This window comes from Urocitellus parryii, chromosome 3 (assembly GCF_045843805.1).
Source record: "Urocitellus parryii isolate mUroPar1 chromosome 3, mUroPar1.hap1, whole genome shotgun sequence".
NCBI lineage: Eukaryota > Metazoa > Chordata > Mammalia > Rodentia > Sciuridae > Urocitellus > Urocitellus parryii.
The window spans coordinates 198158777-198173994 of NC_135533.1; the positions used below are offsets into that span (position 1 = coordinate 198158777).

General features: G+C 43.5%; 1 protein-coding gene across 1 annotated transcript; it reads right to left on the reverse strand.

The window, feature by feature from the left end:
• Positions 1–10429: 10429 nt before the first annotated feature.
• Cck (cholecystokinin) lies at positions 10430–14431 on the reverse strand. Its single transcript, XM_077795672.1, has 2 exons — positions 14218–14431; positions 10430–10563 (listed from the first exon to the last, which is right to left on the reverse strand). Exons 1-2 carry the CDS (start codon positions 14429–14431, stop codon positions 10430–10432), a joined length of 348 nt encoding a protein of 115 aa, XP_077651798.1.
• Between the last annotated feature and the right edge of the window lie 787 nt (positions 14432–15218).

A 15218-nucleotide genomic window follows, 5' to 3' on the forward strand; every position in this document is an offset into this window, starting at 1 on the left:
GTGGACAGTTTGCAGACTGACGGGAGCCCTCAGACCATTCTTCAGGTAGTGCTGGTGTGGGGACTTCTATGGTATAAAGTACCTTTTTGTTAAATTTAATGAATTTCTGGTTAAGTGATGAATCTTTTAAACATAATTTGTTATTTTTCCTTCTGGAAAAATCCCCCTCATGGCACAGAGCAGTGGGGAGAAGTTGATGCCTTGGGATGGGCCCTTCTTCTCTTACTTAACCTCAAAACAAACATCATCAGTGAACATTTCCACTTGATGATACAGCCACCCCTCATGCAAAGAAACAGAAATTCATGTTTTTCTTCAAACAGAAGTGCAGGATCTATAGGAGATGTCCAGGCCACATCTTGTCCTTCTTGACCCTGACTTGATGAACTGGAACCTGTGGTTGCATTGTAGTGTTAACTGTGGAATTGTTTAAGTAGGGGATGGAAGATTGAAAAAGCAAAAGGGAAAATTGATAAAGCAATGGTACTGATAACCACGGGAATCAGAGCCCTCAATTCTGTAGGACTGGGGGAGCAAAGGAAATATGTGGCATTGTTTAGACAAAAAAAAATCAGGGGAAAATCTAATGATTAAGTTACTGTCTCTTAGCTCTGAATTCACCATTATATACCCTGATGAGGCTTCTGTGTCAGGTGCTGCAGATAGGGAGACCCCTGAGGGCAGGAGGAGAAGCAGGAGACCTGTTTCTTCCTGCCTGTGAGCTGTCTCCCTCAGCAGCACTTCTCCACCCTGGCAACAGCATCGCTCTCCCTCATCCTAGACCTGCCTCAGCACAACACTCCTTCCGCCTGCTCAGGGAGGGAAGTGGAGACGCACCCTCCCCTCAGAGCTCTGGGTTCCCCTGCTCAGGACCCCCTGCTACGGCCTTCTCAGTTTATTTTATTCTAACCTGTTTCCTTTGCTCCCCAAGTCTTACAGAAGTGGGGGCTCTGATTCCTGTGGTTATCAGCACTGTCTTATCCCAATGTTCCCTTTTGCTTTTTCAATCTTCCATCTCCTTCTTAAGCAATTCCCCATATTCCCTCTGTTGAAAAAGAGACAGTCCTTCCTACTGGTTGATAATTGTGATGACATTCCTCCAGCACCTAGTTCAACTTTGTCCTCCTTTGGTCGGAATTCTTTGTGAGAGTAATGAAAATTTGCATTTTAGCAAGATCCAAACCATATGTGGCCAGGCCTATTAGATGGGCTTTCCAGCGTCGAAAATGCAGTGAAGGAAGGAAACCGTGATGATAAACCATGGCTCTGAGGCCTGTTTAGAAACAAAGACCCTAGCACATTGCTATGATGATGCATATAAACTCTAGAGTAGAGGCAGTCATATCAATTTCGGGGCTAGCACAATCATCCAGGAGACGGATAGTTGGTGGCTCTGTTCCAGGTGGTGGTGGAGAAAGAGGTGAAGAGAGGGTTAATTCTAAATGCATTTTGAAGCCAATCTGACAAAGAGGTTTGCTGAGGATTAGATGGAAGTTGAGAGGAGTCAAAGATCGTCCCAGGGCTTTTGACCTAAGCAGCTGGAAGGATGGAGTTGCCATCAGTTGAATTGGGGAAGGTATTAGGTGGATAAAGTTTCAGGAGAAATCCATGAGTTGAAGTATATGCACAGTTGACTTTGAAATGTCACTAGGTGTCCAAGTGCAAATGATTCCAAATCTTTGCTCTTTGACTTGATTTATCACTTCCCACTAGAATGAGGAAGCCTGATGTCAGTCCCTTTCAGCTCTCATTTCAGCATCTCTGGTGGGCAGCACAGTGCCTGGACCACAATCATCTCAGAAAATAGCATTTGAGTGAATGGATGAAAAAAAAAATTGTATACTGCAGAGGTTCCAATTGAGGCCAAAGTTTGTCTTATTCAATCTCCAACTCCACACTTGTTTTCCAGTCAGGAAGAGAATAACCATTTGGTTCTGTAAATTGCAGCTTCTGGTGTTCACTGGAAACCCATCTTACTAGCTCATCATTTGTAAGTTGAGGTCCTTCTTCCCCGAAGTAGAGAGAAACCTCTCAGAGAGAGACACAGGAGCTTTCTGTCCTTCTTTTATAAGTGTGGCCCAGCCTGGATTCTGCTGGAGACTTATTCAGTCAGAAAACAGGGCTTTGACAACATCTCGGCCCTAGGAGGGGCCGAGGGACTGAGGTGGAGCAGGAGATGCCTCCTCCTGGCTTCTTTCTTTGTGTGTGGATGTGCTGTTTGTGTTGTGCCTCCATCTCCTAGGAAACCTGAAGAACATTCTAGAACAAGTTCTCTGGGAGCTTCCCTCTCTGCTCAAGTTCAAATCCAAGTCATTACAGACTGCCTGTTGGACACTTGTCAGGGGACCACAGCCAGGTGCCTCCTTTGCCTGGTGTCCAGCACAGAATAGGAGGAGCCCTTCTGGACACTCTGTACTTTCACCTTAATTCAGCCAGCTCAGCCTTCTGCACCAGTGTGACTCTACAATGAGCTGCCTATCCAGCACCTGACCTCTGGTGTCACCTTCTTCATGGAGGTTTTCTTAACTCCCCATTTGAGTTCATGAGTCCCTGTTGTGCAGAGAGAGACAGAGAAAGTGAAGGTGAAGGTGGAGAAGGCTGATTTGATATTAGCCAACTTGATCTTGTTGTTATGTTCAGAATACAAGACTACATGCACTTGGTGGAGCTTAGCATTTTTACTTATTTGGTATTGTTTTTCCTTTCACTTTTCCTTCACTCAAATCTGGAAAGCATAAGGTGCTCACTAATTAGAGGTAACCATAGTTACCAAGTTGTCTTCTAATTGTCTTGAAGAGGACTTTTTTCCCCCCTCTTGGTTTTAATTCTACAAAAGGCATTTTACATGTCAGTCAACCTTATTCTATATTCAGTTTCACTGGATGATTTTCCTAACTCAGGAGTCTTTTGGTAGCCATATTAAAAGTTCAAAAGTAAAATAACAAAATAATAAAGCCAACCATTCATTCTTAGAAAAGAGTTTCAGGTCCTGAATTGTCTGATTTTAATATTTCAGCTGATTGGGTGGCAAGAAGAAATGAGCCCGGACCCTGGGGAGTTCAATGTGTACAGGGCGAGTCGCCTCAACAGAAGTTGGCACCTGGAGGAGTGGTTTTAAAATGTCCACTTGGGGGGGCTGTGGTATTCTGTAGGAGCAGAACCAAGGTCCATTTCTCTGGTTAGGTAAGTTACTGAGTATGAAATTTCACAGACACTCAGGTTCCAATGAGCCACAGTGGTGATTAGATACCCTCAGAGACTAACTGGCTTCCTCTTCATCCAGTCAGCCCTGTTGTTCTGCTCATTACCTTCATAGTTTTTGCTGCATTGTATTTCCACTGCCAGCTCTTCTGACTCCACCTCGTGGCTGTATCTCTGTACCAGCTACATCAACACAGTGCCTGGCACACAGATGCATTTCTGTGTGTGTTGCTGAGCCTGTGTAGGGCTCAAAATGGTCCCTGTGAGCTAAGAAGGGAGAGCAATTGAATCTTTTCTGGAACGGGACTTAGATCAAGCATGTTGAAATCATTCTGGCTGCAGCCCAGGGGAGTCTGGGCAGGTATAACTTGAACAACTGCTAATTGTACCTGTTCCTATTTGCATATTAGCCACAAGAAGAAAAAGATAGAAAAGGTATTGTTCTTGGAACTCAGTTAGATGTGCCTTATTTCATTTGTCAGTAACTCTTGTTCCTTCTGGAAAATTTCCAAACCAGAAGCATCTTGGGAGTCCTGGTAATGGACACAAAATTAAGACAATAGAAAAGCCTCCCATTCTTACAGAAGAACATGATACCATGAATGACTGGGGTTTAAAATTTCAGCACATCTTGAGAAAATATTTCATCAATATTTTAGAGTCCCAACAGAGCCTGCCAAGACTTGGTTGGTAGGTTGAGAAGCCAAGGGTAAGCCCCAAAGTCTGTACTGGTGCCTTTCTCAAAGGTAGGTGACAGGGAGACAACCATAGGGTGAGTCCAAGCAGGCATAGCTGGACTTAATCACTCAAGAGTTAAGCCTTGGTCCTGAGTGAGGAGCAGGAGTGAGAGAACCAACATAAAAGGGAGCAGAGAGAGGTGGAGGGAGATCTAGGCAGAGACTCCACAAGGGGCAGAGCACAGTAGAAGAGGTTTCGGGCCAGAGTGCAGAGAAATTAACCTGGACTAGAGGCTGGGAAAGCAGGAAAGAGCTGGCAACATAAAGGTCTGATGAACTAAGAGGCAGATATGCAGCTGAGCCCAGGTGATACCCACCCAGCTTCCCTCTGGAAATATTAGTTTCAATCTCCCCTAAGATAAGGTGGCAAAATAACACAATGTGTGAAGTTGCTCTGTGGGAGAGGGCATGCCAACCGTTGGCCTCCATACTGTTACCCTGCCGAAAAGCAGGCTCATCATTGTGAGACTTTGAGAAGAAGTTGGGATTTTTGGGGGAAATTTCTATATTTTAAAAATATGAGCACTCTGGTTCCAGGAAAGATAAGAGTAAGCACAGTTCACACATCTTCCAGCTGATGATAGCTCCAGGAGAGACTACATAGATCAGCTATTTGAAGACAATGGAAGGAAAAGAGCAGCAAGCAGATTGGGGAAGAAGACCAGAAAAGGAGGGACATCAAGCCAGTAGTGAGTTTATATTTCACCTGCTCTGGTGTCCTCCTGGTTTGAACATAGCAGAGCAGGAGACTGCAAGTGGGCTCCTGGGAGAAGTCCCCGAATTTTGGTTCAAGAAGTGAAATTTGGGACTACTAATGCCCAGAGAGAGAGAGAGAGCATGAATGCTCCTGGTTTTCTTCCTTTCTTAGCTTTCTCTACTCTCTAGATAGAGCATGTCTGTGGTGGCAGCACTCAGTAATGGAACTGGCAGAACCAAAATTCTGAGGAAGGGCAAATCTGCTGTTTGATCCGAAGGATTGCCATCTCAAGAGGGTGAACTCATTGCTTTTTTTTCTCTATGTTCTCCTACCACTGAGACATGAACATGGCCCCAAATATGGCAGTGTAAAGCAGACCAGAGTAACCAGAATTCTAAGTTCCTAAGTGAAGGACCCGAAAGGGAAGCCTCCAAGAACACAAAGCACTGGAAAGGTTAAAGAGGAGGAAAGGGACCTCCATGTGTTTATGAACTCCAAGGTTTCCTATTGTCGCTACTCCACTGCAGCCAGACATGTTTAGATCTGGTCCTAACTAGCATACTAAAGACTTAGAGAACTGAAGTAATGGAGAGATCACCATCCAGTTCCCAGCCTGGCCAATGAGTGATTGATGAATGCCTGAAATGGAGCCAACAAGGAGTATAAACTCTTTGAAAACAACTGACATTGTAATCAGAGCCCGTAAGGTTGGGTTGTCCTTGATGCCAGGACCTGACCAGGTGGATAACCTGCCAAAATAAAAATATCACCTTTTTTTTTACACGATTTAAATAAGCTGCAGTCTCATAATATAATTTTCACATTGTCCAGAATATAAAATCAAAATTACTGAGCGTACAAAAAAAAAAAAAAATGAACATTTAAATTGTCCTTGGAAAAGACAGTCAACAGATGCCGGTGATGAAATTTCACAGATGTTAAAATTATCAAAGTCCTTAAAGCAGCTATGATAAAAGTGCTCAAATGAGCAATTGCGACCATTCTTGAAACAAGGTTTAAAATAGAAAATCTCAGCAAAGACATGAGAGATAAAAGTAGAAATCTGAGAATTTAGAAATACAAAGCCAAACAAAAGAAGTCACTGGATGGACTCATTAGCAGAATTGAAACGACAGAGGGAAGAGTCAGTGAATTTGAAGATAAATAGAAATTATCCAATATAAACCATAGAGAGGAAGAAAAGGATATAAAAAATGAACACAGCCTCTCTGACATATGGGAAGGAAAAAAAAAGGAGGGGATGTCTAACATTTGTGTCATCAGATCCCAGAGAAAGAGAAATACACACACACACACACACACACACACACACACACACACACATATATCCTTGTATGTGCATATATATACTTATATATGTACATATAGGTTTGTATATATGTATGTATGTATATAAGTGTATGTGTTTAAGACCTAAACAGACCACAAACAGAGCAAAAGAAATCTACACCCAGACACACCACAATCAAACCACTGAACACTAAAGACAAAGGAAAATCTTGAAAATAGAGAAAAATGGCATTGTTTTTAGTGGGAAAATGGTTTGAGTGACTCTAGATTTCTCATTGGAAACCATAGAGGTCATAGAAAGGAATACAGTATTTTTAAAAGAGCTAAAGGGAAAAAAAAAGTTAGTCTAGAATTCTAAATTTGGCAAAAATATCTTTCAGGAATGAAGGGAAAATAAAGACATTCTCTGGTGAAGGAAAACTAAGAAAATTCACAGGAGCCAACCTGTTCTAAAGGGATTGATCATATTCCTCAGACAGAAAGGTATGTCTGGGCTCCGTCCCACAGCTGAACTGGTGGCCCCTTGGCATCAAGAATGGACCACTCATGTATCTCAGGCGACTATTTTCAATTTGCAAGGTAAATGCAGGGATTTGGGATGAGCAAAGTGACCTTCAGAAGCCAATTTTGGAAACATTCCAGCAGGAGTGAGGAGTGGCAGCTCAACTTCCTGACTGGGGAGACTAGTGTCTCTAAAACGAGTGCTTATAGGAAAACGTCCCGTGGTGTTCAGGCCCCATAGGTATCTTAAAAACTGTGAAGACAAAATGGTAGTAGTGTGGTCCAGGCTCCCACCCTGAGGAAGGAATCACCAGAAGCTCTAGACACTGAGCCAGAACCTGGGGATGGGCAGAGCAGATGGAATACTCTGCCCACAGAGGTGGTATTTTCAGGGGGCTTCCTGGCATTAATGAGACAGCCATGGAGGGGAACATGGTGGACACTGGGTAGCCACCCAGGTGACAAAACTCAGTGATTATCATAATCATCAGGGGAGACCTGGGGTATTTCTTCAGTAAAGAATTTGGATGAAGAAGTAGTTTGGGGGCCATTCTTATGACTGTGTCTCTCTGTAAACTGTCACAACAAGGAGAATATGAGCCATAGTTGTTAGAAGGATGATCTACAAACATTGTAAGAAGTTTGGAGAAGAGGAAGAACAATACTTGTGACCCCAAACTCTGGACACGACTATCTTCATTCTCATATCGTCCCATGAATAGATAAATAATGTGAACAGAGGACTTTCCACTTTACATGGGTGTTCTGGAACAATCTGGTTCCAGTGTATGGAAACCAGTCCCAAAATACAGTGAGACTAAAGAAAGAGGCAGATCCAGGACTGCACTGGTGCAATTTATTGGAGACCCACTGACAAAAGCATAGAGGGGAATATTACAGGGTGGAGAGGAGTAAGTGAAGGAGATCGGGGAAGGAGTTGAGGAAAGGAAGTGGAAGAGAAGGAGGAAGGAAGGGAAGGGAAGAGGGCAGGGCTTTCTGGTGGGCATGGGTTCCTCAGATCCTTCTCAAATGGGGCTTGAAGAGCTGTTGGCTTCTGTGAGAGCTGCTCAGCTCAACTGTAGGAGATCCATGTGATCCCCCCGCCAAGGGCTGAGGAAGATCCGGGATATGCCAGTTCCTGGGTCCCTGTAACAGCATGTGGCATGGAGGTGAGAGCAGGGACACTGCAGTTAGAAGGTGGCCAGAGGTGGTGCTGAAAGCATTGGGAAGCAGGTCTTTAGGCTCCCTCCCACCCCTTCCCAGGAGGAGCTATCAGATCCCCTCAAAGGCTCCAGAAGCATCACTCATGCTGATTTAGCAGTTTCTGTGCAGGCACAGTTTCCAAACAAGTCTCCAGCTCTCCTCCAAGTCGCCAGCTCTCCTCCAAGGCTCCGCATCTCCTCATTGAGGTCTGGAACCACTAGCTGCTTAAATCCTGGCACTGCCACTTGTGGGCAGTGTATGGATCCATCAGTCATTTAGCTTCTTGAAGTTCTGGTTTCCTCTTGGAGAAGCAGGATCATGATCACCTTGGAAGATTGGGACAGTTTCCTGAGCTGATGCCCATGAGTTTCTTTGTACAGCGTCCAGTACCTAAGAGGAGTTCTTAGGGATTGTTCTCTCCTTCCCTTTTCCATATTAGGAAAATTTCCAAGGGACTTTGAAGAGGGCAGAGGTGATTACTGGGCATTCTTTCAGTGCTCTTGACAGCTGTCTTTGAGCTACTTACACTAGGTAAGCCCTAGAAAATGGATAGTAATGCAAACAGAAACATAAGGAAAAACTGTCCCCTAAAGACATAAAAAATGTCTGTTCTGGGTAACATTCCAAACATGACATTTTATTGACCTATAGTCATGAACCCATTTTTCGTTTTTTTTTTTTTATTGTTGGTTGTTCAAAACATTACATAGTTCTTGACATATCATATTGAAGGGCATTCCATATGCACCTTTTCTTTCTTTTTTAAAATATGGTTTTAGTTGTAGATTGTCACAATGTCTTTATTTTCATGTGGTGCTGAGGATTGAACACAGGGCCTCACGCGTGCGAGGCCAGTGCTCTACCACTAAGCTACAACCCCAGCCCATCCGTTTTGAGTATATTAGCAAATCATTTCCCCATCCTGACTACCTGTGTATGTCTGTCCTTGAGTTCTCCTTTTGAAATGGTGGTGACATCTTACTAGTTCCTTTATTAATGGAAGCTTTGACATGTGTTGATTTTAAATTTACATGAGCCATGACTTTACCTTTGAAAATGTAACACCTACTTCCTTGATGATTCACAAATCAGTAATTCAGATAAGACCTTCTTCATCCCTTCTCCACTGATTTTATATTAAATTCCAAGTTCCTCATCATGCCCTCCATAAAACACAAACAATACACATCCACACTCATGTGTGTACCCACACAGGGTCATGCTGCCATCCCCATACCTACCCAGTACCCTCTACATGCCCACAAAATAGTGATCTTTGCTGGAGAGGGTTGCTAAAAACACAGGCATCTGAATATTTTGGACTGAATGGGAATTGGATACCTAACATATGAGATGATTGGAAACCAGATTGCAGGGACTAAATAAATGAAGTAGTAACCTTAGCAGGGAATGATATAGAGTGCTATCTATTTGGAGTCTACACTGAATCCTAACTTCAGTTCAAGTGTAAAAATTGCACTGACTTGATCCTTTGGGGTCCCTCTTTGAGGACTTGCTTGCCATTCTCTTTCCACCCTTAAGGAAGGTGCACTGAGTATCCACAGTGATGGTGGTCTGGGTAGAGTCCCTCTGGGACCTGTTATATATTTGCCAATATTGTTTTCAATGTCTGTTCCTTTTGTGCTGCCATGTTCTATGTCAGACCTAGAGCCATAGCTGGTTGATGATCTGAGATTGTTGGAGCCTCGGCTGGGAGGCATGGAAGGTCTGTCTGCACTGTGGGTGGTAGTTATTAGATCATCTCTGCTGTCCCTGTGTACTCACTTGTTCCCTTTACTGATCGCTATAGAGGACCAACAGACAGATTGACTTCTGCTCTGGATAACTACCAGAGTCCTCCCAATATGCTTACTAAGTGAAAAACAGCAGAACTCCTGGCAAAGCAATCACAGGCTCTTCTCTACTCCAGCAAAAACGCTGGGTCCTGTGGCATTGACCACTTGGGAGCTTCCCAGGAACTGGCTCAGGCTTTCTAAATCAGAATATACAGTTTAGCAAGAGTACTCTGGTGAATCTTGTGCACTTTCAGAGTTTGAGAAATGCTAAGAGTGACAGAGGTCCCACTAGCACAGGAACATTAAGCCCTCAAGTCTGTGACTCTAGTTGGTAGGTGCACTGGTCATGTTCACCTCTCAGAGACAGCTTCCTCATCCATAAAGGAAGGACAATAATCTCTGTGCCACAGGCCATGGAATGATCAAATACTTGCAAAGGCAGGGTAAGGCACTGCCCTATAGCTTATTTAAAGAGAGAAAACTTATGGGGGGCAGTAGGATTGGCAAAAGAGATCAGGAGTCAGGGTTTTCAGGGCTGGGCTATAGACCTGCCTTCTGTGGACACCTTCCAGCCACGTTGCCTCAGCAGGGGGTCAGCTCCATGCCTAGTACTCATTTCCCAAGCTGTGTCTGGGACCATCTACTGCAGGGATTCCCTGGGCACTGCAGATCAGACTTCCTTCCTTGCATGGTCTGAGGACCCTCAGTAGATTCAAGGAATGAGGAGTCAGAATGAAATCACTTTAATAGCATAGCAACATGTTAGGACCAGAAGTCACAGAGTTAGGAAACATCATATTCTTCAATTGCACAATTCTGCTGAGGTGTGTGGTTGCACAGGACAATCTTAATAGAAGGATTTTTCACATTGAGAACTTAATAAATAAGATACTTAAAATGTCAAACTTCAGAGACAATGAGTTATGAGCATGATTGTTTTCTTATTCTGCCTCCTCTAAGTCAGGTGGATGGAGGCTGGTCTTCTAAGAGGGATATTCATATTCCTCAGCACTGCGCCGGCCAAAATCCATCCAGCCCATGTAGTCCCGGTCACTTATCCTGTGGCTGGGGTCCAGGTTCTGCAGGTTCTTAATGATGGACATGCGGCCAGAGGGAGCTACAAGGGACAGAGAAAAAGAAAAGAAGAACATTATATCTAAGTATACAACCAGTTCAATTTGTGAAGGCAAACAACAGAAAAGGCCAAATGAAATATATACATTTATATTCTTAAAGGTATTACAGACAAAGATGAAAGAGGAGAAAGACCTATGTCTGCATAAATGGATAAAAGTGATGTTCACTAGTTATGGGTGTGTTTTGTGTTCACAGGTTATTTAGATGGGTTCATTTTGTCCTGCCTTATACAAACTGAGGAATTGCCTCAATTTTTCTTTGTCTCCCCTACCCTTAACAGTATTTTCCTTGTGTATTTGGCCCTCAGCAGAAAGCAAGAATTTCCCTAGTACTTGCTCATTTCTAAATTTCATTGCTTAACATCCCTGACCATACCCAACTTGTCCAGAGAGCTTTAAGGTAGTGCAATCACAATATCTTGATATTGGAATGGCTTTAAAAGATGGGGTCAAGTCCCAATGATAATCAAACAATGTTTTGAAATTATTAATTTGAAAGCTACTTTCTTTTCTTAAAAATAAAGAGAACCCGAAAAATATACACCATCAGATTAAAATCTTGGCATCTCAGTAATAGTCCAAGAAGGATGCGAGAATAAAAGAGGTAAATGAAGTCAGACATTTTGACCTAAAATCAATAACTGAAATTGAATGGGTGCCATGCCCTTGGGAACAGGATTATTCTTGCCTAGAACCCCCATTGAGTGGGCAGAAGTATGACAAGGTAGATGCTTGGGAGGCATGTGACACAGTGCCTCTCAGAGATCACAGACAGTGATCTGTGCAAAAGAAGGGTTAAACACGGCACTTCAGGGCCATGTTTAACTCATTGGTGGCCACTGTGTTGGGGGGCCACCATGTCTCCACCTCTCAAGATGTTGGTGTGTAGCCTCTGCATGAGGCTCTCCTTGCCAGCTCCTGCATAGGGAGCCCAAATATGTGCTGTTTACTGACAAGTGACCCTCATAGGAAGTTACCCTGTCATAATGGGTAATGAAATTAACCAGCTGTATTTAAAACCGACACACCACACAGAGTGACAACATCCCCATCCTTTCTCTCTCTGCCCCCAGCCCTTCCCAGTTTGGGAGCTAAGTCAACACAGCACATTTGAGCCCTTTTTGTAGACATTCCTAGCCTATCCAGAAGGGAAAGGGCCCCTGTTGTTTAACTGTTTGAGGACATTTTATGGTGAAATATTTGTCCTTAAATTCAGCAAGACCTGCAGACTCAGTTCTCCATGGACAGTAACATGGAAATATGACCCATCCTCCTGCCTGCTCTGATGATGAATGCTACAACCCTATAACGAATATAATCCTATAACGAATGCTATGATGCTAAAGTTCAAAGTAGCTCACCAAATTTCCATCTAGTGGAAGCAAAGTGACAGCTTCAATATGGGCAAGCAATCAGCGTTGCTGGGGTGAGCACTGTGTACAGCTGTCATTCTACAGCTCTGTCCTCACCTGGGTGTACTTACTATAGTCTTCATTCACCAGCTACACAGAGTAGGGACTTACAACTGATTTATAGAGTCAAAGTGAAGGGTCTGACTTCTTTAAACTTTAACATCCTGAACAGATAATACCGCTGGGAAGCCAAATGGCTTCCAGACACTCTAGGGAAGTCAGGGCTTAGAGAACCTCAGTCTCATTGCTGCTTAGATGTGCAGAAACTGTTATTCAACCTTCTAGAGCCATGGCTTCCATATGGGCAAAATGGGCATGATAATACTTACTGTGCAGAGAAATGTTTTCAGGTCTGAGAGAGACAACAGCTGCAACACTGGGGCTTTGCTGGTCATGGATAAGTGTGTACTGAATGCCATTAGATGCACTATGCCACTAGATGCCTCCCCAATCACTCTCTTCTAGAACTGCTTCTCCCCAAACCATTAAGAATCCTGTAGAGAGTTCCTAATGATAAACTCTTACACACTGCTTAAAGAACACATTTTGTCGTTTAGAACCTTTGATGTATTCTAGTGTTAAGTCAAATCGAATATGATCTCAAAATATATAAAATATTCAAGGACATTTATTCCTACATCTTATTTGTCAGTCGAAGAGCATGATTGTTTTCTAGTTCTGCTGATCCTGGGTGTTGGCAGCTTATTTTCCAAGTGATTGCTCTTCCCACCAGGGTTCCTTTGGCCCAACAGCCTGAAGGCAAAGACAGGAGGGTGTTGAAAGAGGGGATTGGAAGAACTTCCCATCTAAGATTTATGCTGTAAGAGCCACTGGTAGGGTATTGGTTCTAGGAAATAATTTGGCAAGTAGCTCACCCCACCCCTAGAACTGGGTTTCTTGGGTCTTTCCTAAAGCTGGAGAGAGATCTACATTTCAATGAATAGCCTAGGATAACTCAGACTGTCTGGCTGAAATTCAACCCACATCTGTGAGCAGATTCTAAATTACGTTCAGATAGGCAAACAGAAGGAATTCTCCAAACTGTCAGACTTTCTGTCATCTGACTAGTATTTCCATTCTTTCAGTTTAATTCTCAGGAAAGAACACAAAAGGTGTAGTTTGAGCAATTCTACAAATCACCTTCTGCCCTTTTCCTTCTGAAGGCCCTTGTCAAAAAGTTTCTAATTTCATCTTCATGTAAAACCACAGAAGACTCTAGAAAGCCAAGCCCTCCATTTTCTTCCTCTTTACTCAAGCCATGAGTTAAAGTTCAAATCCAATTGAGTAAAACCTCATGGAAAAGGAGTCACTTCCTTCAGCCATCCTGGCAGTGTTTGCTGGATGTTTTTAATTCAGTTGTTGATCTAGTTTAGCACACTGCCCCTTAGCCAGTGTCCATCATCAGTGTCATTGTGGATAAAGCTGGGAGAAAAAAAAATCATGATTCCTCCCTCTGAATCACACAAAGAGCCAACCGCGGCTCCAGGGAGCTCTGGCCTCCTATTTGCAGATGAGAAAGTCAGGCCCAGGAAAAGGGCACTAAGCCAGGAAACTGCTAAATCACCGTATTCCTGGAAAAAGGAATGCTGAGAAAACTGACTTAGGGAACATCTCTCCAGTAGTTTTTTTTTTTTTTTAAATCATCTCATGTGTAATTATTTCAATTCACTCACTGTCAAGGAAAACTCAAAAATGCTCCTGGTTCTTTCCTTCCGTTACATACTTTAGTGAAAACTGACTTATTCTCACTTGTTTTTGTCAGATCTCAAGTATTTTCAGCATCCATCACTTCCTGCTAGAGAGTTTCCAACTGTCTGCATCTGTGTGGCTCCTGGTTCAGCTGCATTAATAGAAGAGGTTGTTTAGTGTATTTGGAACCCCTTTCCAGGATTTAGTAATTATCTTAAAAAAAAAAAGCATTTTCATAAAATGGTGTTGAGCTTAATCAGCAACACTGTGCCAAAAATTAGCTTAGAGAAAGATTTTTAAGAACGTTTTCCTTACTAATAAATTAAGTTCTCTACACCTCATTTTGATTTGCTTATAGAGGACTTCAAAACTGTACTCTCAGGTGCAGTGGAACTCTGGAAAGGAAGGTGGAAATCCCATTAGTCTGTGTTTTCTCCCAAAAGGGATACCTTCATCTGGTGGGCTCTAGAGAAGGCCAGGATTGACAGTCCAGAACAGGGACAGAAGTGAGGGACAAGAAGGCAGCATCCTTACCTTTCCGAGCCTGCTGGATGTATCGGGCCAGCAGTGCGCCCAGGTGCGCTCTCGGCTCCCCGTCTGTCCTCTGCACCGCCCTCAGCTGCCTTCGGGCCGCCTCTTCTGCCCTCTGCACCCCGGAGCCTGCAGCACCAGCTGGGGGCACCGGCTGAGTCAGGGCGCCCGCAGCAAGTACCGCCATCAGCACGCACAGGCAAACGCCACGATTCATGGCTGTGGAGAGCAAAGGCGAGGGGGCGTCAAAAAAAAAAAATGCTGGGCATCCGTCAGTGCCTGCCGAGAGTCGGGCACCTGGAAGCGGGCTCACTCCAGCGCCGGCGCACCAGACCCGCTAGGTTGGAGCCAGCGCTAGGGCTTACCGAGCGCAGACCCCAGCTGAGTGACACACAGCCGCGCGCGCGCGCCTAAGCGCGCTTGGCTTGTCTCTAGGGTAATCCGCACCCAAGTGCCAGGGTCGGTGAGAGAACTGGTGTTTCGCCCTTTTTAGCAGAAAGAATGTCTCCTGTTCGCCTTAAGTTTGAGAAAGCTTTTGTAGAGCGTCTTTGTTCTAGCTGGAAAAGCACTCTATTAAAGATAGTGTGAAAAATACAGGATCTCAGCAGAGAGAAATGACACCCTTGAAGGAAGGCAAGACTTTTCCAGATTAGAAAAGAAGCTTTCAGTACGGAAGTAAATGGCGATTAAAATCATGGATGCCATAATTTTAAAAAATGTATAAAGTTTCCTCAAGGTGTATGTGGGAATTAGTAATAAATCACTAAGCAAAACATAGGTAGGGTTTTAAAAAATCAGAAATATGCGTTTAGTTCTCAGCCATTGCCAAAGCACCGATTGACTGAATTTTAGAACTGTGATTAGACAGAAAAATCCACATATTTCTATTCTTAAAGCTCTGGATTTTCTGCAATATTTAGAAAATGGATTTAAATATTAAAACTTTTTGGTATTTTATTTGAAAAGATTGCAAAGTTCTCCGCCCCTCTGTTTAACTGCTAGGA

What these genes read in the sequence shown, in the direction of transcription:
- Cck (XM_077795672.1), bottom strand. Translation starts at nt 14,431, where the DNA reads ATGAATCGTGGCGTTTGCCTGTGCGTGCTGATGGCGGTACTTGCTGCG. An exon ending in CATCCAGCAGGCTCGGAAAG is followed by an intron (nt 10,564 to 14,217) that starts GTAAGGATGCTG and finishes TGTCCCTTGTAG; the next exon opens with CTCCCTCTGGCCGCATGTCC.